General features: G+C 39.2%; 1 protein-coding gene across 1 annotated transcript; it reads right to left on the bottom strand.

Annotated features, from left to right (window-relative positions):
• Positions 1-1,417: 1,417 nt before the first annotated feature.
• IMPA2 (inositol monophosphatase 2) lies at positions 1,418-23,465 on the bottom strand. The gene is made up of 8 exons (XM_075744495.1): positions 23,327-23,465; positions 17,489-17,622; positions 12,859-12,963; positions 11,451-11,496; positions 9,035-9,143; positions 5,427-5,535; positions 5,123-5,274; positions 1,418-4,320 (listed from the first exon to the last, which is right to left on the bottom strand). Exons 1-8 carry the CDS (start codon positions 23,444-23,446, stop codon positions 4,205-4,207), a joined length of 891 nt encoding a protein of 296 aa, XP_075600610.1. The 5' UTR covers positions 23,447-23,465; the 3' UTR covers positions 1,418-4,204.
• Between the last annotated feature and the right edge of the window lie 26 nt (positions 23,466-23,491).

The following is a 23,491-nucleotide window of genomic DNA, read 5'->3' as shown; positions in this document are numbered from 1 at the left end:
TGGGAGTGAAGTTGAGCCCGGGAAGATGGGAGGGGTGGGGAGAGGTGTTTTAAGATTTGGTTTTATTTTCTCATTCCTCTACTCTGTTTTGCTTAGTAATAAATAAGATGAATTCCCTCTCTAAGTTCAGTCTGTTTTGCTCGTGATGATAATTAGAGAATGATCTCTCCCTGTCCTTATCTCGACCCGTAAGTTTTCTTTCAGTGTACCTTTTCTCCCCTGTCTAATGAAAGAGGGGAGTGATAGAGCGGCTCTGGTGGGCACCTGGCCCTCAGCCAGGGTCAACCCACCACATGCTGTTGGTGAATGATTTATCACATTCCTTAGTGTTGGGGAGATGTTTTATGAAAGACTTAACTGTAACACACTGTAAAATGGAAACTGCTGTAGGAACCATAATTCTGACTTCTCTACATTTTAAATCTTGGTGATACAGTAGTGAAAAAGAGTGCATTTTTGTATACGGTTTCTCTACTGGCATAAAGGAAAAAATAATTTAAACAGTAGCTCTAGGAAGTTACCAGGAAAAAAGGTTCGGTCTGCGTTAATTTGATATAGCAGCTTAAGTCTTATTTCATTATTCAACAATCCCCTTGCACATTTCCTGTGCATACACTGAACAGATCCAGCCTTGCTGAGGGAAAAGCATAACTCTAATACTGATAGCAGAATGGCTGGTGGTGAGTGATATTTTTATTGCTTTAATTAAAGCCATTGCTAACAGCAACCCAATTCTAGATGAAATATGGAGAATACTGCCTGTGGGCCTCCGGGTAAGTGCTCCAATACATGCAAATTTCTTTAATACTGTGAGATTAGCTAGTGTAATCAAAGGAAAAATATCAGTCCTTCAGCACGTATGAACCATGCCAATACTTGTTGTGTAAAATCTGACAAGCTCAACAAGACACACTGCAAAGGAATCACCCACTGACCCATTTTCCTGGACTTTACAGCTATTTCTGCTCTTTATTCCACCAGAAAGCACCATTTGAGACCAGGCCAGCCAGCCTGGAGGTATAAAATGTTCTCCACCAGTGACCTGGTGAGGGATGCGGACAGAAACTGGGATAGCTCCGGGAGGCTGAGCACCATTTGTGTACAGAGGAAGCACTTGCTTTTCAGAGCACAGGCATCTTTGTGCTGGTGTTTATGGAGAAAATCTTCATCCATCTTGGATGCCTAATTACAGATGCGCTTATGTACTCTAATGTATGTAGTGGAAAACATTCGCAACATTTTACAATAGCTGGTAGGGAAAAGAGTCCACATGTTTAAGTGTTTTGGGGGATTTACGTTTCTGGCTCATGTGCTGCAGTGACTGCGTTATGAATGCTCGCGCTCAGGCAGAGAGCTGCCGGACACGCGTGCTGAGCGAAGTTTCATCTGGCTAGCAAGAAAAAATGAAGGGAGAACAAACTCTGGTACAGTTTAATTCAGTCAATATGTGTAGTCAAACAGTTTTAAGGCTGCACTTTGACGAAAACTTTGAACTGGCGTAATGTGGCCCCCTCTGTGAATGGAGCCGTCCTGCCTGCCCCCTCGCTACCCCCTTTGGTGCCTGAAGTCAGCTGCTCGTGGTGGCCAGGGGCTGAATTGGCTTGGGAAAACGATCTGTCTGTAAAATAATCCCTTTTTTGTTTACTGGGGTACTTTACAGGCAGATCACCACTCATCTGGTCCACTGGAAGGGTTCAGAAATGTTTGTACTGGCACACGGGCGGCAGAGGAGGTGGGGGAAGACAGGATTGCTGCTCCACACACACACTGCCAGTTTCACACACTTGAACTGCAGCCTAAATAAAAACCAAAACTGCATCCCAGGCACAAATGAGAACTTGTGAATGGGTTTCTGCACCTCTCCCTTCCCACCACGCTTGGCTCCCAGTTTCGCAAATTGCTGGCGAGTGCCATGGAAGATTTCCCTGCTTCGCCGAGCCCTGGGAAGCCAGCGCACACCAGCCCTAACTGGGTCAGAGACTTTCTTTGTACCAGCGGGCTGAGCTGCTGGGAAACCTTGCCAGAGCCACGCAGCAGCTTCTCGCACACGCTCCTCTCCCAGAGCAATGGGGGACGGGGTGAGGAGGGGGAGCGGATGAAGTGGGGCTGAGCTCCCACCACACTTGATCCCCTGCCAGTGTAAGCTTCCTGACAGGGCTTACGGCCACGGCAGAAGTCCGAGTATAGCCCTGGCTGCTCCCACGGCTGCCAAGGCTAAGTGCCTTGGGATCAGAGTGATGCCACCAAGCTCCACATCTGTCACTCGGATCTCTGCTGTGCTCAGAAAGTGGGGGGAGGGTGAATAAGAGACAAGTGAGCCTATTAGTATTTATTATTTCTATTATTATAGCACCTCAGTGCCTAGTCGTGGACCAGAATTGCATCCTATTAGCACTGTGCAAACCCAGAGCCAAAGTACTACAGTCCCTGCCCCAGAGGGCTTACAATCTCCATTTCCGAACTGGGGGGGTGGGGGATGTACGAAGAAATGGGGGGAGTATGAGGGAGCAGTGACAAAATGTTGATCACTGTGACGGACAGAGTTGGTTTTCTGGTAAGAACCATCGGTTCTTAAATGCTTAGTTGGATTTAGACATTCTTCACACAGTCAATACTTTGTATTTCTTGTCAAAAAAAAGCATCAAGAAATGAGACAGAATTTTATGTTATATTCAATGAAAAACATTTTCATTGCAATAAACACATGTAAGGTTATTTTAAAAAATATTGTTTAGTTTGTATGTTCTAAGCAGATATCTGAACACGTTTACAAAGGCTACACATGCAGTGTATAAAAAGAGTTAAAATTTTTTAACGAACTTAATTTTTGGCTCACTCTATTTAATTTGCACTCTTGCAAAAAAGCGATACCTTTTAATTAATTTTTTTAAGAAAAAGATAGAAGTTATTTCATCTTGACTACTTTTCTGGACATACCTGTATTTTCCCTGTGCTCATGATTTAAAAAAATAATCTAAAGAGAAATGATCAGCTTGGTGGAATTAAAACCAATGCTAGATACAAGAATAGAGAACAACTGTGTATTTAGGAAATGTGTGCAACTGATTTTACAGGTTTCTCTGATCAAAAAGTGCGATTACAACTTTGTGCGAGAAGGGCATGTGATTTCTAACTTTTAGCAAGCATATCTTATGTGCATATTTTTAATAACTGTAAGGGGCCAAATCCTGCCATTCTGTTCAAAGTTTCTCTAACATCAACAGCTCCTTGACACTGTGCTCTATTCTGCTGGCCTCCTGCTGTGTGTCATAGTTAATACTGTGAATAACTCAGAGTTCAGTATTCCTGGTTCTAACCATAATTACTTTATGGTAGTAAGTGTTTGCAGGTTTGAATATCTTACAGAGGCCGGTAGGACAGTATGATTTATCCCCATGCAGAGGGATGAAGGGAAACAAGATCTAGCTGGACAGTTTGTAAAATCATTAAACATTTTCCATGATCAGCTCTGTTATTTGCCATTTGGATAGCCCCAACCGAAATCCCGTAAGTAACCTATACTCTTTACCTGAAAATAACTTCCAATATTAGCTTTCTTCTATGCATTCTCTAAATTGCTGTAAACATCGAGGATACCCATATATATATATACATACACACATGGGTATGTGTGTGTATACATGCATATACATGTGTAGGTGTACACATATACACACATACACACAGACATACATATATGTACATATTCATATACATGGATATATAGCTATGACATAGTTAGGAAACAACAATAATGTCACTTTTATTGCATTCTTAATTATAGAACAAGGGTATTATAGGCACACGTCTTAACTATTCGTCCTTACTACAGTCCTAAAACTCATTTACCTGAGATCTGCATCTGTAAAAATAAAGTTCCATTTTTAGCTGCATGTTACAAAAGACTAAATATCAGCCCCACAGATATGAAATTACAACTTAATTTTGAGACTAATTTACTACAAGTAAAATATGCTATCTTATAAAAAAGATACTGCTGAAAGAGATACATATTAAAAAGGAAACATGATTCTTAGAGGTTTAAAAATCTGCCTATGCCTTCCCACATTGTAATAAATTTATAAAAAATATTTGACACAGAAAATCTCCACAGAAAGCATCCTGCTGAAATCACGTACCCTTTAAGCCACCCATCTTGCAAAAGTTACATAGTTCAGGAGGGCAGACTCCATATTGTAGGTATTTAATTTTCATCATCCCGTCCGTAGTGAATAGTTTGTATTTCCTGAGCTATGAACATAGCCATCTCTCTGGTGCCCGCAGCAATCACTCGGCAGGACATAAGATCCAGAGGTCCCCCTGAGGACAAGAGGATTAATGAGAACTGTCTTAGGAGATGTAAAAAGGCAATGTAGTCTTAAATCTAAACCATGCCGTAATTAGGCTCAGAAACACTGAAACAACTTCATATGTAGCTCCTTTTGTGGTGGGAAGGACAACCTAATTCAGCAACTCCTATCTGGAAATCTCAGGCAAAAACTGATTTCAGAAAATTCTAGATACAGAGCCAAAGCATGCAACAGAAGCAGCAAATGTCCAGATTTGTTCAGTATCCAACAAGAAATGCAATGTTCCCTTCTTTTAGCAACAGCACGGGATAGAACAGAAATGAGTTCAATCAGCATACTCTTCCTCTTAATCCACCATCTTTCCACAGTATCCACCAGTAAACCATTACTCTGAGATGTGTACCATCTAAATGAATAAAATAATAATCCAGAGACTGTGCTGTCCTTTACTCCGAGAGACGTCCTTTCTCGGGAGGCCCTCTCTGCCAAAATCTGTTTGGAGTCTGAGCATATCTACCAATCTCTAGGGCTAGTTCTTTACTGTAAGTCTGATGCTTTAAAGGAATTACTCAGAGTCACGGTAATATAGTTTGACTCAGAAGACCTTTGATGTGATGAAACCCCGGGCTGGAATTACATCAGCGTGTTACAAATAACCAGCCAGTCTAGTGGAGAGTACAGACGTTTCTGCAGAATATTGCTAGAAACAAGAAAGAGCCACAGGAGAAGGACTGTACTGAGGTAACACAAGTTGCCCTGAAATAGCCACCCAGTCCCCAAAAAGTCAATGAAAACAAGGATATTTTACTCACCTGAAGTGTCTATCACAGTGCCACCCGCCTCTCTAATAATGACAGTCGCCGCTGCCAAGTCCCAGCAGTGTAACCCGAACTGGTAATAGGCATCTGCAGCACCGGATGCCAAGTGGCACAGAGCCAGGGTCGAGCTCCCAATGACACGGACCCTAAACCCCGCGAGAAGGGGACATGGTAACGTAAACCAATTTCAACCTATGTGTCGGGATTGCAAAATGTGCAATGTACTTGTTTGGTTTTTTTGGGGTTTTTTTTGATGAATTTTGGTCATAAATGTGAGACATATTGTAAAATAGCTTACCCGTGTGCTTGGGCCTTGAGCAATCTCTCAATGTTACCAAGGAACAATTTCAAAGTTGCAGGGTCACGTTTTGGACCAATTTCTGTTAAAATTAAGGCCTTCGAGATATCTGCAATGTAGGTAGTTGTTTCCATTAATCCAACAGCTTCCAGGTAGATTCTGGACATTTGTTTTTAAATTAAACACTAATGGACTTTTCATAGAAAAACAATTTTCACGTCCCTTTTTTTTACCCCAAACTCTTTCATAGGATAAGTGACAAGTTTGCAGAAAAATTCAAGCAAGATTAGATTTCTTATATAAAATGGTCTGATCTAAACACACTTTAAAAAAAAAGAACAGGAAGATTAAAAGCAAGAATGCATTCTTACATTCCTTCTCTTTCCATACATTGTTTTATTTCATTGACCGGTCAGCTTTTGGCAAATTCATTAACATTAGCAGTCAACTAAAAATAATCCAGTGACCTAGTAACTATTAATGATGCTAATCTAATCATCTTTGAAAACAGGATGGTTCTTGAATAGGGAACTTTAATGTAATTTGTTAACAAATGATAAACATTTGGGAATACAGTATGAGGAAAGAAAAATTTCTACCTAAATCGCCAACCACCCAGTAATAGCTCCCTTTCATTCTGACATTTCAAAGACCGAAGACACTTTATGACTGAAAAAAAACCCTTTCTTATCACAAACTAGTGTATTAATTAATAATAATATAAGAATATTATATCTGTATTGTGTTCAGCAAGGGAAATTCTGACCTACAGCAGCTGCGGATGTCAGCCTTGTGTGCAGTCAAAGGAAAGACTCATGGTGACTTGCAAGATGTTGAAGTAGTCATCATACGAGATCTGAATATTGCTAGTATATAACAAGCATATGCCAATGCAGGTGGAGACGTTGATCAAACGTCAAGTGTCCCTGCTTCTGCTGTGCCAGTTGAATTTGGAGGCATCAAAGATATGACAAAACTCAAAGGTTTAGTGGCTGATTACTTACTAACTAGGCTGTGCCCAAGTGTCAGGTGTCACCTTCTACCCTGGGTTAAAGTCTAGGCATTCATTCAGATAGGGAATCTCTACCTGGTTATTACAGCTAATTGCATAAGTTGAAAATTCTTAGCAGAAGTAGCAAGGAGGTTTTCAAAAGCAAATTAGGCTGGAGTGAGACATTGAATTAAACAGGCTACCAATGAATTTAGTATTGCAGAAGAACATTATGGATTCAAGCAATGCAGTAAATGTTTGGTGAGTAACAGGTATGTAATTAGATTAAAAGTTACAGGGTATCACAAAGCTTAACTGTAAGAACATAGATTTAACAACCACTTTTTAAATTACTGCATTAAAATATGGAAACACCAATCCAGGCATGCTGCAGGGTATTTGTTGTTTAGCCACCACTGAAAACTCTGGATGGCAAAAGCAATCTACCTTAAATCTTTTTGCGTTAACAGATCCAATTTATAATTACGGAACATTTAATGCATGCCTCATTGTTGAAATGCACCAAGCATTCACACCACAGTCATAGCTAGGTCACGACTAAGACAGTTGTTCTTTTGAGTTATTTAAATATATTTCTAATGTATAAATGGATCTCTTCAATTTTCATCAAGGCTACAGGTAGAAATCGGATGAAGAGCCGAAGGCAAGGAAGAGGGAGGTCTCTGCATAGGAAAAGGAACTGACTGAACACAAGACTTGATGGGGTTTCAGGAATTCAAGGTACAAGAGAAAATTTACTGACTACTCCTCAATCTGATAGAGGCCAGAAAAATAAGGTGGCTGGGTAGAAGAGATTTAATAGTGATATGGATAGATTTATAAGGAAAAGACCAACTCTGTTGACCACATTAAAAAAAGAAAATACACTTACAGTATTAGTATGTGCAAGGCCTGACCTGAATCTAAGCTTGAGAAGAAAAGTATCACTTGAGATGAACGGGAACATGGATCCTTCATTCAAGTGTAACCTGACTGCTTGCACTCCCATACCAGACCTTTACAAAATTTGGCATTGACAAAGAACAGCGTTTGCCTGGACTGTGATTTCAAATGAGTAAATCCGAACAATGAATGTATTGTGTAGATCAATGTTATACAACAGTCACATTTCCTGAAAACAAAAGGCATGAAGTAACATGACAGCCTAGATCTCCAACACATCATGCATTGGTGAAGGCTACTTGAGTTCCAGTGGCAGGTACAGGGAAACACGCTCTCTGTTCCAGGGCTGATTTATTTCACTGAAGCCACAGTCCTTACAGGAAAAGAGCAACTGTGATTTTATACACTTAAAACATCAATAGAAGTGAGACTAAAGAAGATCCATCTTCACTGGTGAAATTACCCACCACCAAATGATGTCTCTCAAAACAAAGGAAAATTTCAAAGCATTTGGAAGGGCAGAAGGTCCACTTCCCTTGCTATGTTCTAGACACTCGTATAGACTGGATGTCCAGAGAAAGGAGGACAGAAGTGTCATGTGCCAAAATTGTTCCTTGCTCAACCAGAAACTTGAACTTTCTGACTGCAAAAGCAAGCAAGGCCATTTCAAGAGTGGCTCAGCCAGCCCACCTGGGAGCACCTCCAGTTTTTCCTAATAGCCTCTGCGAGCATGGGCTTTTGTGGAATATGAGATATTCGAGCACTGACAAAAATGTGATGTATAATCAAGGATTAAAATCTTAGGGGTTGACTTCACAATTTGCTCCATCTCTTCAAATAGGGAGACCTCAGCTCACTATTAATTTAGGTGAATAGCCAAACTTCCCAAATTTCAAGGAAGTTTTGATGCAGGGTCTGCTTGGGGCACTATAACAAATCTGTATGTTAAATTGCTTTAATTTACTGTGTTTCAAGTTCATTAAATCTCTTTTAGAGGTGAAATTTTTACCATCTCCTGTGTACAATGATGTACATTTTTGGCACATGTCTGCTTCTGTCTACAACTGAGTGTTATGTTCTCCTCTGCATTTTGATTGATTAAAAGAAAACTTCTCTGACTATTGTTATCTATTATCATTAGGTAAACAGGCAGATCTATGACTTGGTTTACCAGTAAAAGAATTCCATTAAAGTGTGGACTAAGTGTTGCTAGCTATTTGTATGTTGAAACATACCTCACTCACAAAAGCAAGCTGCTAAAGAACCCCTGATGAAACATGCATCCTTTAGTTTACTGTTAGCATATATGCCTACAGACATAATATACTTTATGATGTACAAATTTATTGGAAAATAAGTGAATAACGGCCGCCATAGTACTCTGAATTTGATTCACCATTCCCATTTCACCTTGCTCATAAAAACTGGAATGAAACTGGTGAATCTGCTCATTCTTCCTTATTTTAAACAATGGTTATGAAGCAAAATAATTTAGGATTATTTAAATAGTTCATATTCAGATGTATATTTTAAAAAGAAAATGAAAAAAGTTGTGATTTTTCAGAAGAAAACAAACACATAACAACAAAGTTATCATGCAGGTGAAATACTTTCCATCAGGATAATGATGTTCATTATCCTAATGATGATTTGCAACAACTCTGAAACAAAATTAACATATTCCTTTTAGAGTTCTAACAAAATCTAGACCAACCTGTCTCTTTTGATACCTGAAGCCTTTTGTCATTACAAAATGCCCCTTGACCTCTTCTACCAGTGTATAATCGTTCTTCAGTGCAGTGGTAAATTACACCAAATTCAAGCTTTAAGATTTTGAAAAGGAAAGAAATGAATGCAACTCAAATTACTCATCATAAATATAAACAACTACTAATGGCAGAAAGATCAGCAATATTTTAATTGGTACACGTAATCAAAGATTATATTGATGCTAATAAACTGGAATCATTTTACTATTACTGCGATATTGAGATATAGGTCATATAAAATTCAGTTTATAAAGAGAAGTTAATGCAATCTGTTTGTAATCTTCTAAACTCTTACTTGCAGCTTGTTTGTGTTCATATTAGAATGGATTAAATGCTAAGTTGATTTCAGATTCAGTTGTACGTTTTTACTGAAAGTACGCAAGTCCTCTAAGGCCAGATTCTGAATGTTTAACTACTGAGCAGTTATACCTAGAAGTAATCCCACTGACTTTGGCCGGACTCCAAAGATTTGAAGCCCCAAATACTCAGGCGTCCAAACTCAGAAGTCATGGCACGCTGTTTATTAACAGTGGATACTTTTATATGCAATTCACCTTTCATGATGCATTTAATTTGCCTACCTTTTCAACCAAAGTAGTACACCCCAGTCACTTGTTCAAACCTTTCTCTGCAAAATCCTTTTGTTTACACATAAAAGTGAGAATCTCATGAAGTCCAAGAGAAGGAGTTTGAAGAGAAATACCAAATATTGTGACCCTCGATGAAAGCTGGAGAATGAGCAACACTAGAATTTTTGTGGGAGTATCTATTTACTAATGAGAAGAGGGTCAGAATTTGACCCTTGATTTAAACCCAAGGTATTTAATATTTCCATTACTTTAATAGGTTTCACCAAAAGATTTTAAAACACTTTACAAACTTCAGTGATCAGCTCCTAAAATCACCCCTAGATAAGTACTATTAGCAATATTTTGTTTAGGTGTGGACAGATACACAAAAATTAAGTGACTTGCCCAAGGTCACAGAAGTTGGTAACAAGGTCAAGGAAACAACTCAGATGTTTTAGACTCCCAATCTTTTCCTGCTGCCCTCCTCCATTCAATGAGAATAATCATTGGTGTTTCATCAGAGGCAATTCAAATAGACTGTCCTCACTCCCTACCCTAAGGTCCCATCTAAACCAAATTGGTCTTTTTTTTTCTTGAGGAACATACTATTAATAGACTCTTTCCCTGAAGACATCTGCAGGAATTTCTTTAGTACTGTTCAAGGCTTACATTCAGGCCGGTTCCCCTGTGTGTACTTTGGCTCCTTTTTAGCTTACTGCTTTTTTCTGCTTTTCCCATTTGTTTACTGAGGGAGATTTAACATAATTCTTTATTTTTGTTTCAGCTTTGTTAAGTTTACATAACCCAAAATATGCAGCATCAAAATCATGATGGTGTTCTAGAAAACATAAATATTAGAGGAACCTGTCTGGTAATAATATGTAGTATTCAAAAGGACCTTTGGGAATGAATAAACTTCAGAAAAGCATAGAAGTGTTTCTCTGCAGTTTCCATATTTGAAAAGTCTTGCTAGAGAAGTACACAACATTATTCCATTTAAATCAGTAAGAGCCACTAGCACATCTGAAAACTACATTGTTATTGCACAGAATTCTTGCTGGCTTCACTTACAGCTATACATATATTTAAGATCGTGGAATTAGGCTGAAAGAGGCACATTCCTTGGCAATTTGAATAGCTATTTCTTCTGTATATAACAAACTGTAAACCGACAACATCTGGAGAAAAGGCACTAACATGCACGAGTATAGCTAGGAAACTCAAAATGGCACATATGAAGACTAGGTACTTTTTTTCCCCCCTGTAATCAAGCTCTCATGTGGGAAATACAGTTATTTTATGATGTTAAGAAAACCACAAAGGCAAATTAAATGAACCAGGCCCATAATTTTGCACTCTTCATAGAAATCAGTTCTGAATTGCCTCATAGCAGCAGTTAGCTTTCACAGGTACTGCTAGCAGGAAAGAAGCAATAACAATAACGTAAGAACACTGGGAGATATGTTTAAATTACAAATAGGCAGCACTATATTTAACTCATTATGGTTTTGTCTTACAAAACCTTGCTCACACCAATACTCTCTTTTTTCTCCCACACAAATCCTATAATATTTCTAATAATTTGTAAGAATTGTCTTGTAATTGCCAGTTTGTGTAAGTAAGTTTCGCAGGACATCCATTTTAGACTAGTGGAGTATGATCAAATGCTTTTAAAAAGCATGGAAAAAACTGAGTAGTGGCTGATTTTTAAAAAATTTTATTTTATTTAAAGTTCCCATGTGGTTGGTCTAACCAGCTCTCAGGTACCCATCTTAAAGAATATACTTCATACCTCTTTGTTAACAGCAAATCCAATGCTCACTGCCACTGTTGGAAATCTGTGAAAAATAAGAAAAGAAGTATTACTGATGAAAAATCTCTCAACTTACTCCTTATGCAATTCCTTTAGGCAACAAAACCCCACATGGAGCTCTGTGATTTTTCTTGTGTCAAAATGCTCTTGGCATTGTACTATTTCTCCTTTGTCAGCCTCTTTAACTTTGTCATTTCCTTTAAAAATGTAATTTAGTATTGGAGAAGGCAAGAAATAAAACACATGAAGGTATCAGATTTTTATACTAAACATGTTGTATATTATCTGTATATGATCTTTTTGCTTTAGTGTAATTGAATTACCCAGTAAATAATCATTAATGTTGTTATAACAAGTCATCACTTTTAAGAGCACATTTTGTTCAAGTTCAAGCATCTGAGACAGCAATTAAGTAGCATGGAGATACCTTGCTGCTGACATCAACACAAGTAGAAACCAGTTCCTCTACCATCTCTTTTATCAAAGTGATGATACTGTAATTAATTTGGTCCTTTTGACTAAAGTATATTCATTGCATTTCAAACAATGAAATAAATTCTTTCCTTAAAAACACTTTTTAAAAAGGGCTGCAAAGTAGAGGTCCAGAAAATATTGCTAGAAAGAGAAAATTTCATTTAATTGCATTAAACACCAGCACATGACCCCCCCCCCTTGAATTCTATGTAGTTGCATCAAAAGTCAAGGAAATGCCTTTTTTTTTTTTTTTTTTTAATGATAACTGCAGTTATGTTAGGTCACTAACTATAAGGCAGAACATATTGAAGGTTTTTAAGTAGAAGTATTATGAATAGTCATTAGTCTACAACTTCTGGCACTCAAACGAAGAATTAAACTTTTGTATTTCTGCAGTAATGATCCCTAGATTTCTTTTTTTCAGAGAGGTATTATAGAAATTTAAAACCAGTATCTATGTACAACTTAGTTTTCAGTTCTACTCTACATATATGCAATGGTTGTACTTCCCAGGAAAAATGAAGCATTTGTATTTGAAAGGAATGTGTAACAACCACATAAGGCGTTAGGCCAAGTGTCATCATAGCACAGCCTTGTTCCTCCAGTTCAGCTCAAGTCTCTGCACGTTAATGTGCGGTTATATATAAACGAGCTGTGAGTCAAGAGCTTTGGGTCATTAAGCAATCAGCAGAAACTTCAGCTTACTTTTAAATAACAGTATAGGGCTCTCTCCAGCACACACACACACTCCCTCAGATACACTACGTGAGGTATGAAGAGATAAAGGGATGACTCCTACTTATGAGTCAAAGGAACAAATCTACCACAGTAAAACACCTTTAAGTGGAAGGGAAGATTTGTGAGAAGCTACATTTTGCCTTTTTCTATATTTCCCAGTTCACTGTCCGCTTACCTGTGCACAAAGTTGCACGTTCCATCAACAGGGTCAATAATCCAGGTCGGACTGTCAGTGAGGACACATTTTGAACCAGCAGCAGTGGATTCTTCTGCAATAAACCTGCATTCGGTGTGGAATAAAACAAGTGTCCCAGAAAATTGGCTTAGATATGTGACTTGGAACGACAAACTCCATCTTTCTGTTTCTAAAGAGATACTTAATTTATATATTTTAATACATATAATATACATAAAGTTTTTGTATAAATGTATATGTATGTATACACATACATATTGCTTTTTTTTCATTTGGGAATGGGGAAGTTTCATAGAAACTTTGAAGCACAGTTCTCAGATTTATGACATAGTATTTTACACGGTAAAAAAGAACTCAGTTTATGCTAACTTTCCCAATACACCATTAAGAAAGTCATGAAAATGAATGCAGAAATGGATATGAACTGGCATCCCTGGAACTCTAAAAGAAGTTTTTTTTATGCAGAATGTAATTTTATGGGTTAGGCCTGTCTCTTGCATTAAGTAATATAAACTGCAAACTGTAGCTGCTTCTCTTTTGCAGTCAAATTCAGTCAGCAGGAAATAATGCACTCTTAGAAAATCCACAATCTCACTCCTACTTGAATTTTTTACAGTAGTCTGACTCAGGAAATTAAAAGGTTTACAAAGCTGAACTTACTTTTTCCCATGACCCAGAGAAAATCAACAAATTAATTTTTTTTGTTTGTTGTTTGGATGCACAAGGCACACATTGAAATCTGAACTCATCTTCTGTTCTGTTGTTCTGTCCCAGTTTCTTTTAGTTGATATGGTTGGGTTTTTTCTTCTCCTTTTTCCCTGGGAAATGAACATCCAGTTCTGGCACACTTCCTGCTGACCTTAATTATCCCTGCTCTCCCATAAACTGTTCAGGGTCTGTTTCTATAACTGTTGTGCAGGTGCTGCTCTCACAGATTTGAATAAAGTCCTGTATGTACAGAAGGTGTAGAATCAGATCACTAGTACTGAATCTTGCTTTTAGTTTCACATTCAAACAACTGATAGTGGTATTCAGAGTTCCGGCAAATGCTTGAAGACAAAAAAGCTTTTCTTGAAGATACAAGGAGAAAAAAAAAAAAAAAAAAGGATAAAATGAAGAGAACATGTCTTGCGCAGAAACAGTTACGTCCCTAGAACTAGAGTAGCAGCTATTTGATTTTGTGCCCTCAACACACACTGCGTGATGCCACATACCGTTTGCAACCATGAGCTTAAAATGTTCTGCAGCCAGCATAGGACACTTCTTGAATTTTCTAAATACTGCTTTGCCAGTCCCTCAGTAGAAAGGGACTATTTTGATGGCATTATGGGCCCCCAGTTGGTATGAAGAGGGAAGTAGGAAGTGTTTGTTACTATTTTCATCTCCATTAAAGATAACAGCTGAAGGACAAAGTGTTAGTGTGCAACTGAGAAGCAAGAAAGACCTGAACAATGTTTGAAATTGTCAGTCAATTGCAGACTCCTTACTCTAAATATCCCATCATTTTGTCTTGTTGGTGCTGTATTGTTTGTCTTTTGCTTTTACAAATCTTGTAATTAGTACCTAAACCCAGCACTACACTCTGGCTGGCTGCTGGCTGCAGAGGAAGCTCATCTTCTTGCAGATGGAGCACCTTACATCCCATCTAAGCTTGTACATCTTCATCCACAAATTATGCCTCTGCTTCAACCCTCTGCCAGCTCCCCCAGCTAGAGCCTGAACTGCAGCTGTTGTCTTGTCAGTCAAAGAAAGGTGAAATGGGAACCTCTTTAAAGACAAGAGTAGTTCTGTGTAAGTTCTTGCTCTCAAATATCCCAAGTCTGCCCCTTGCATTTTCCTTACAGCGGGGTGTGACGCTGCAGACGTCACATACAGAAATGCTAACGCGAAGCCAGGGCATAACAGTGCCACTCATAAAGTCTTGATGTCCTAGAACCACTTTTCCAAAATGGACGCAGGACAAATTAGGTGCATATTTTATGAAATTTGGACTAACAGGTTAAAATAAGCCCCTTGCCATTATACAGTACTGGGAACAGGGAGAGTCCCTCAAGGTCAACATCAGATGTGTTGTTTTATGGCTCTCTGTCCTGTAAAAACATGCAAACTAAGCAAAACATTCAGTCTGAAGTACCGGAGACCAAATTTTAGGAACAGCTTGAGAAGTGGGAAGGGTAGCCATATTATTACAGTAGTTAATTTAATATGCCAGCCTGCCAGCTCTGTTGATCTCTCTTCAAATCTGGATTAAAGTTTTCTCTCCCACTGAAAATGAGTCCAGTAATTTTATCCAAGCCTTAGTGCACATCTGTTCATACCACGGTGCCACTCTGAAATAATTGCTGGAAGAGCAGGGATACTGCAGCACAGCATAAACTGCAGCAGGAGTAATAGCCAGTTGAGTGCAGCAGGTTGAAACTGGGGCTGTCCCTCACCTACCTCCTTACAGGGTCTGAGGGCAGAAAGCCAGGAAGCTAGAGTTGGATGTCACCCTCCTTAATGGCTGTGTCCTGGTTTGAATGTCTACAGGATTAACACCAAAGATGAGAACTTGTGTAATGATAACACTGGGAAATGGTACCATAACCTTTTTCAACCAGTCACCCCTGATATTCTGGCTGTGCCTACCCACACTTCAAAGATCTACCAGAAAAAGTATCCTTTTGAAAAGACTCGCTTGGAGTATGTCAGAGTGCTGAAGAGAGAGTGAGCAAAGATGAAAACTTGGGTGACACATGAATGAGGATGATACATATCGCTTAGCCAACGGAGAGAAGAAGTAACAAACACGGGACAGAATTACATTTATAACAGGTTTTCTCTTCACTTCTGAGTACACCTCCAACATCTCAAGACTCGTCACTGCCACAATGCAAATGGCACAGATTCTAATGAAATCCCTTTTAATTTTACAACTCCTAGGATACATTGTTTTGATTCAGAAAACATAAGAGTCAAGATAGTTTAAGAGAAAGAGAAATAACAGAAATCTTCACTGTTAGTTTCAACAGCCAGATTAGGGGAAAGACTGAACACAATTTAAATGATCTTTTAAAGTTTTCATTGCATTTTAATTTAAACCTTGATTGCTACTGTGCACTCCTCATCGCAAGTGTTTTAATCTAGTCTAGTTAAATCTAGTTTTAATCTATTGTTTAATTTAAATGCATTTACTGTTTGAACAAACTCCAACCCAAAACCAACAACCAATATCAGCAAAAAATAATTCTCTCAAAAACCCAGCAATTCCTTCATTTGCTTATAAACTCAGAAGTTAACTGTATGGAATTAATAAAGTCAGGGGTTTTTTAGTTCCCAGGTCTACATTGACCTGACAACTTTTGTTCCCATTCTGAGTAACTTGAGCGCTTCTGATGATTGTCATTTTATGAGAAATGTGTATGTTTTATGTTCTTTGCCAGACTGTTCAAGAAATAAAACAACATGAGAGTGGAGATGAGAAAAGAGCACAGCCAGCAATAGTAGAAGGAATATTACACAAATAATAGGCTTCTAAAGCCTGGCACTGTCTTGAGAATCGTGGCCAAGAACCACACATTATGCTGTACAGTACTGCTTCAATATGTGATCACATACAACACGTATTTAGAAAGCCATATTTAGTATATAATGTTCTTTCTCCTCCTTCTTATGGTGGTGTTTTTGTGTTGTTTTTTTTTTTTTTTTTCCCAGCAGCATCGACAATCAGATTAGTAGCTGAGCCCTCCAGATTTCCATCTTTGTTGATTTCTGCACAGCGCTAGAGCGTGAGGCTCATCTCCATCAGAGATGCACACAGTTAGAAGGAAGTCATACAGTGTTTAAGGGATACACAGGCTCTGCACTGACTCTGCTGGAAGATGAATTTTATCCCCGTGGACTGAAGTCAAACATGGAAATCGATTGCAGAGTCTCTGCATCAAACCAAACGCAGCCAACTAATACAAAACCACACTCTAATCTGTGCACATGGTAGGAGCTGTTACTTTCAAACTGACCATAATAATTCCAGAGGAGTCAATCATCTGATCTATTTTTAAAACCTTGGGTTGACACCTCATATAGTAATTTATATCCTGTTTATGTATACGCATCAAATGATGATGATGATAAATAACCCTGCTTCTCACTGATTTTAGGATTCTATACAACACAAGGTAAATGTGATGAAATACGATACTTGTCCTGATCTGGCAAATGCTTACGTGTGATGCAAAAGAAGGTGAAGGAAAGGTCTGCAGGATGGGACCTTTTCTATCATTAGTTTCAGCTATATTTTAATAGATCTCCTTAGCATAATTCTTATACAATCGAGAATAGATCAGTATTCTGAAAATCGTGGAGATTCATATGAAATCTTCACACATGATGTCCCTACAGGGGAAACAATACTATTAAATACATATATTAAGAAACATAACTATTAGAAAATATAAAGTATAGGGAAGTGATACTTTTTAAAAAAGGAGTCCTATGAAAGTGTCCAAGAGCAATGGGTTAATATGTAAGAGAGATATATAGACTTCTAAATTTACTTTTAAATGCCAGTCAGATATACAGCTCTTAAAGCAAAAAAGGTCATTGATAGTTTCTTTCTACAGGCACTCACCTGTGGGAGGGAAATTTCTCTTTCAGAACAGAAATAATTAAATTTTCCACAAAATGATCTGTTTCTGTCACAAGATCTGCTGCAGACGTCTTTGTGGACACTTGTTTTTCCTCTGTTAGAGCTTTCCTAATAATCTGAAACAGAAGTTCACAAATCAGATTTGTTGGCCATTCATCCTGTGCACACTAAAATAATATATTTACTGAAAAATTATAGCTAATCCTGAAAAAAAAACTGTAGGTCTAATTCTACCAGAGGCTGTTCTAATTCTTCTGGCTAAAAATCCTTCTGGGTCTTTGGGAACACAGCATTTTGAATCACTCTTCAAGAACCTCTCTTGACAGTTCACAACAGGATTGATGAATGGGATGCAACTAATGGAATAAAAGGATGATGGCAATCATCATGATTTAGAAAACTACAAAAAATACATGTAAGATAAGAAAGAGCCTCGAGGCTCAGGAATTTTTAATGGAAACCCCTTTTTCTTTTTTCTTTTTTTTAATTTACAGGGCCAATACCCCACTGGTCTCTTACTTTAAAAAACATGCAATAAGGCAAACCCCATTCATTTCTTTCTTTGCCAACAAAGACATACAAAGTTTATTTTTTCTTGTGTATATGGGTTTTTGGAACTTCAAGCGCTGACCACCCACTAGTTCCCAAAGAATTGCTATATATTTAACAAAAACAAAAATTTAGACTTTTTCCTAGATATGGAACCAGTGATCTAACCCTGGATTCTCTTCTGGAAAAGTCTGTATCTCATTTTCAAGGGTTATACTGTTATAAACTCAGAACTAAACCACATCAAGTGCAAATGCACATATGGGAAAACAGTTAATAAAAGCTTTTTCCCAATTTTCCCATTTTCTTTGTTTTTTTTCCCCACTCCTTCATTAAAAAGAAAAATAAGGGGGCAGGATGCAAAAGGAGCTGACTTATTTTTTAACCAGTGAAAATGATAAACTATTTGAAATTAGGAAAACCAAATCAAAGCAAAAATTAAGTACCACTTATTTGTCTAAATATTATTATTAGTTAATAAAGTTATATTAGTTGTAACTTAATTTATTAACTAAAACCAGCACCAACAAGACCAACATTCCAAGTCCTGTCTAAAAACTTATATATTTCAATTATTTAACTAAATTTCCATTGATCAAAGTATTTTAAAACCATTGAGAAATGTTTGATGACCAGTTCTGTTGCATTATGCATGGGAAAGGAACCAGCAACTCCCAAATTTCAGTCTCAGCTCTTGGTTTTCATAGCATAAAATACTACATTTGAAGGGTGTGCTGGTTGTTCTGATGAGTGATGGATATTGCTGACTGTCGCCTGGGTATGGAAGGTATCTGGACTAATATTTCTGTTTTGTGAGCTGTAAAACATTAGTTATGCCTATTTACTGAGCTCGTGAGGGCAAGTTAATACTTTTAGGTTTAAGTTCTTGCTGAAGTTCATTATTATATATCAAAATATTAGCCACACTTAATCTTTTTACTCCCCTCAATGCCCTGCACAGTTTTCTTGAAGGTTTTACCATAAAAGCATAAGAAGCATGAAAGTGCAGCTCTAGGAAGGCCCTTGGTTGGGATCCTCTTTGGTCCAAAGCAAAATCCAAAACACTCCAACCACCTCAGCTGTGTATGCTAAAAAAAACCTGCTACCTTTTATCTGAATTGCTTTTCTTTGTTTTTATATTACCTATATGCAAGTAAATGCGCTGTGTAGAACTGGGCTTAGAACCTCGCACAGTGAAATAGATGAGGAATACACTCCTTTTGATAGAAAAGATTTGATTTTCTTCTTAGCAGTGCCATGTTTTTGACTTCTATTCAGTTTTAATACATAGTAGAGTGACAAGATTCTTGCAGCTGTCTAAATCAGTACATGCCACTGCTCAGCAGGGGAGTGAGATCACACCTGAACCTTGCTGCAAAAAGAAGAGCGTAGGTGAAAGCTCTCTCCCATGGATGTCCTCTGCAATCGGTTGCTTTTCATCGTGTGCTCTGGCACTTGATCTCTCCTTTCTGAATACAATCCTTTGCGCTTCTCAGCACTGAATTTAAAATTTTTCATTTCCGATCCAGTTGTTCATGACCATGTTTAACTTTAACCCTGTCTGTTCCTCCGGTGACCTGCATGTGCCTGCCTGAGGAACTCAGAGAGGTCAGAGAGGTCCAGAATTCAACTTATGTTGAATAAACCCTAAAAATCATCTGCCTACAAAGAATGTTAGAGCCTGGTGACTCAGAGCAGTTTGAGAGCATCATTCAGCTCCTCTCCTTGCAGAAGCCTTACAATAAGGTTTGTAGATACTACTGGAACTGCCTGGTCTTCCCAGGTGGGTGTGGAGCTCCATAAAAGTCCCTCTCTAGGTAGCAGGCAGCAGGTAAGTGGAAGACCAAAGGAACTACTGGTTGATGAAATTAAAACAGCTGATTGCTCCTTATCACTGTTGTACAATGAATATTGGCTAGATCTTATCCTATACCCTGTTTGGGAGCATTTGGGGGGGATGATGCAAAGTGAGGAGCATTTACACCAGTACATGCATGAAGATGACATCACAGAGCAAGACCCAGGTTGTCCCTGCTCCTTAATTCATTTGCCAGGGAGCAGGGGAAATGGAGCCCCAAGGGCTCAGTGCAGTCACGGTCCTGCGTTCTTCCTTTCCTAACACCTTTCTGACATTAAGTCATAAAAAAGGAGAATGGAAAGGACAGAGGGCTAAGATGCCTTCTTCTCCAATACCTCCCACCTACAGTGAGGTGCTCATGTTAGATATTTTATCTCACCATACTGCTAGCACTCACCACACACTTCTGGGAGCTGAGTTACTTGCTTGCAATATTGTCCTGAAATATTTGCTCTAGATATCTAGATAAAAAGCATAACTACCTGCAAATAATTTAGGAAATACCAATCTGGTTTGCTAAAAAATCATCCATGTTCCATAGAAAATATCCTAACAATATCCCCTGGGAGCAAACATGGGGGAAAAAAAAATCTTGGCTTTTTAGAGTATCAGTAGAAATTTCACCTTTTTTAAAGTGAGATTCTACTAGGTCTCTTATGCCTTATAAAATTATTTTCTGGGGAAAAAAAAAAGAGAGAAAAAAAGTAGTTTGCATGGACTTCAACATGCTAGCTTCTAGTCTCAGTTTCTTACCCTTGTTTTCACCTGGATGCACATCTACTCATTTTGGTGAAGTTTCTCCAACTGTAATTGCAGAGAACTGTGCAAATATTACTCAGTGCTCTCAACAGCATCAAAGATGCAGAGACTAGTCATGCCTGCTTTTCTTTAGCAAAAAGTCATATTAAGAGTTTACTCACAGAAAAAGGAGAAGGGAGGTTCAGAAAAGTGCACTTATATTTGGCCTTATAGAGCAAATTAGACATAATTTTAATGCAGGTCAATTACAGAGATTACAAAACCATGGCCATTCTCATTATGAAATAGCCATACATATTAAATGAAAGCCTGTGATATTTTGTAAAAATAATGGAACTAAGTAAGAGGACAGGCAAGAGAGGCAATGATTTTTAACCTGGGAATAGAAGTTACTCCAGCAACATCACTTTTGACACATATTCAAGCAATCATTTCATTATCGGTCTTTAAAGTTTAGAAGAAATTATTCCAGATAGATGCCTATCTGTTGAAAAGAAAATATATTTTAATTATACTCATGAAACATGATGCAATATAAACCAAATGGTCACGTAAGACAAAAGGAGAGACCAGGAAACTGTATCACTGGTTAACTTTTCCTAGAAATCCAAAATCTTGACTTGCATGCCTTTCTTCAGGTTGGCTTCTGCACCAAGACCCTTGTAGAAACTATCTAATGATTCCAAGCCTTCCTAACCTGCCGTGGTCCTAAGAAAGGGGGGGCCTTAAAAGAAAGGCTGAAGTGGCAAAATTTCATGCAGGGTTGGAGACAGGACTCAGATGGGGGGAGACAGAGAGTACAAGCAGATTTCTGGGGATGGAGGCAAAGGTGGAGAGGTCTCAGGGATGGGAAGAGAGGCAGAAGAAAAAGATGAACTTGACCAGTGGAATTGATTATTTTTGAAGACCAAAATAAAACTCAATTTTATCAGTCAATTTTCGACAAAAATCCAGTCCTGTCAAACCTATGTTACACTGCATTTTGTGTCCTTATCTCTAGCTTCTTTTGGGAATAGCTGGAAGTGGATTGACACTTAAATAAAAGATACGGCCCTACTTGCACCTTTTCTTTCAAAGGATCACTGATGGTTTTCATAACTAAAAACATTTCTTAACATTACAAAGTTAATAAAATCTCTACCCAGTTCCAAAGTCCTACTTAAACAACATCCTTGACCGGTTTAAATTTGGCCTGCCAAGGAATCAGCCATTTCCTGCCAGTTGCAAGTTAGCGATGGCAAACTGTGAACTAAAAAGATGCAAGGATTAATCTTCTGGAATGTTTATTTCTTCCAGGAAAAGGTGCTCAGCTGTGATCTTCTGGGGGATTAAAATGGCCAGAGACAGTTACAGCTGTCTTCACAAATTGATGTTTTGACAAATAAGGTGTGGAGGCTTGAGCAAGTCATGAGAGTCTCTCTTGTGAAATGGCTGGCAGAATGAGTATGCTGGAGAAACTCCCGTTTGGAGAGTCTGAGAGAGAATGACCTGTCATCCCTATTTGGACTATCCATTCATTCCCTGTATTACTAAACCAAGTCTCCTCTCCAGTGGCGTTCTGTTCATCTTTGTATGCGTCTTCTACTAAGGAGAAACTACGTTTAACAACACATATTAAGGAAAAGTCACAGGTCCTGGACTCAAGATAGAAAAGCGGGCTCCTTAAATCATAGTGTACAGGTCCAAAGTGTGTTTCAAAACAGAGCAGAATGGAAGCACAAAAGAAATACATGTTGCTGAGGTTTGTGTTTTACCCAATTTCTCATCTGAACAATCTGCTGATCCCACTTCTTGGCTCTGTTGAAGCCAGTGGAAGTTTTGCTGCTGCACACAGTGGGGCCAGGATGTCTCCTGAGATGACTAACCTTCTGCTGTGTTGAAACACAGATTTTAAATAAGCTACCCTAGAGCTTTGCAGAGCCACTGCTGATTTATCCCTAGCAAGCAAATTTCAGTCACTCTGAAGACACTGGTGTATATAACAAGAAGACAAAACCTCTCTGACACGACTATTGTTCTCTGCACAAGCTGCCCAAAAACAAATGCTGGAACTCTAATGTGTAAATACACAATATTCTGGATAAATGCACCACATCGTAACCCCTCAGTTGTACACAAATTCAACCTTAGCATCACAGCATGCTCCAACACATTACAATACCACAATAAACGCCTGCTGTATATTTGAAAAAGTTACTAAAGCACCTTCACGCTGACAAATCTTTCCTCCTTATTTTTTGTTAAATGAAATAAAAATACTCCAGGTCACAAAATAAATCTGCTTTCACCTGAAGCGCCTCCTCGTCCTTACGCTGGATGCAACCCCCGAGGGACGCGGCCCCCGCTGCCGTCATCCCTCCCGCTGCTGAGGGAAGCAGCCGAGGGCTCCGGCGGCGGCCCGGCTGAGGGGGTGCCGAGCCCTGCCGCCCTCCTCCCCAGCTCTGCCGCACCGGCCAAGTGCCCACACGGTCCTTCCTCAAATTTAGAAGCGCACCCGGTACAACCGCCCGGGAGAAGGATGCTCCAGCCTCAGGGCAGCTCGACCCGACACCCACCCGCCGCCCGCCGGGCCCTTCCGCAGCTCCGTCCCGCCGCCGGGCAGCGTGCCGGAGCGCAGCCGAGCGGAGCGGGGCGGGCGGCGGCGCGGCTCTCACCTGTCCGGCGCGGAGCGCTAGCTGCACCGCCACCTCTGCGCACTCCTTCCAAGGGTCCCCGCCGCCGCCGGCCGGCGCCGCTGCCCCCCCTTCCTCCTCCTCCTCCTCGCACGGCTTCATAGCGGCGGCAGCAGCTCCGCTGCCCTGGGCAGGGCCGGGGGGCGC

This window comes from Balearica regulorum, chromosome 2, assembly GCF_011004875.1.
Source record: "Balearica regulorum gibbericeps isolate bBalReg1 chromosome 2, bBalReg1.pri, whole genome shotgun sequence".
In the NCBI taxonomy this organism is placed as follows: Eukaryota; Metazoa; Chordata; class Aves; order Gruiformes; family Gruidae; genus Balearica; species Balearica regulorum.
This window is presented reverse-complemented; position numbering and strand designations above follow the sequence as displayed.

What these genes read in the sequence shown, in the direction of transcription:
- IMPA2 (XM_075744495.1), bottom strand. Translation starts at nt 23,446, where the DNA reads ATGAAGCCGTGCGAGGAGGAGGAGGAGGAAGGGGGGGCAGCGGCGCCG. An exon ending in ACGTGCAACTTTGTGCACAG is followed by an intron (nt 11,497 to 12,858) that starts GTAAGCGGACAG and finishes TATTTTTCACAG; the next exon opens with ATTTCCAACAGTGGCAGTGA. An exon ending in CTCAAGGCCCAAGCACACGG is followed by an intron (nt 5,275 to 5,426) that starts GTAAGCTATTTT and finishes CGCGGGGTTTAG; the next exon opens with GGTCCGTGTCATTGGGAGCT.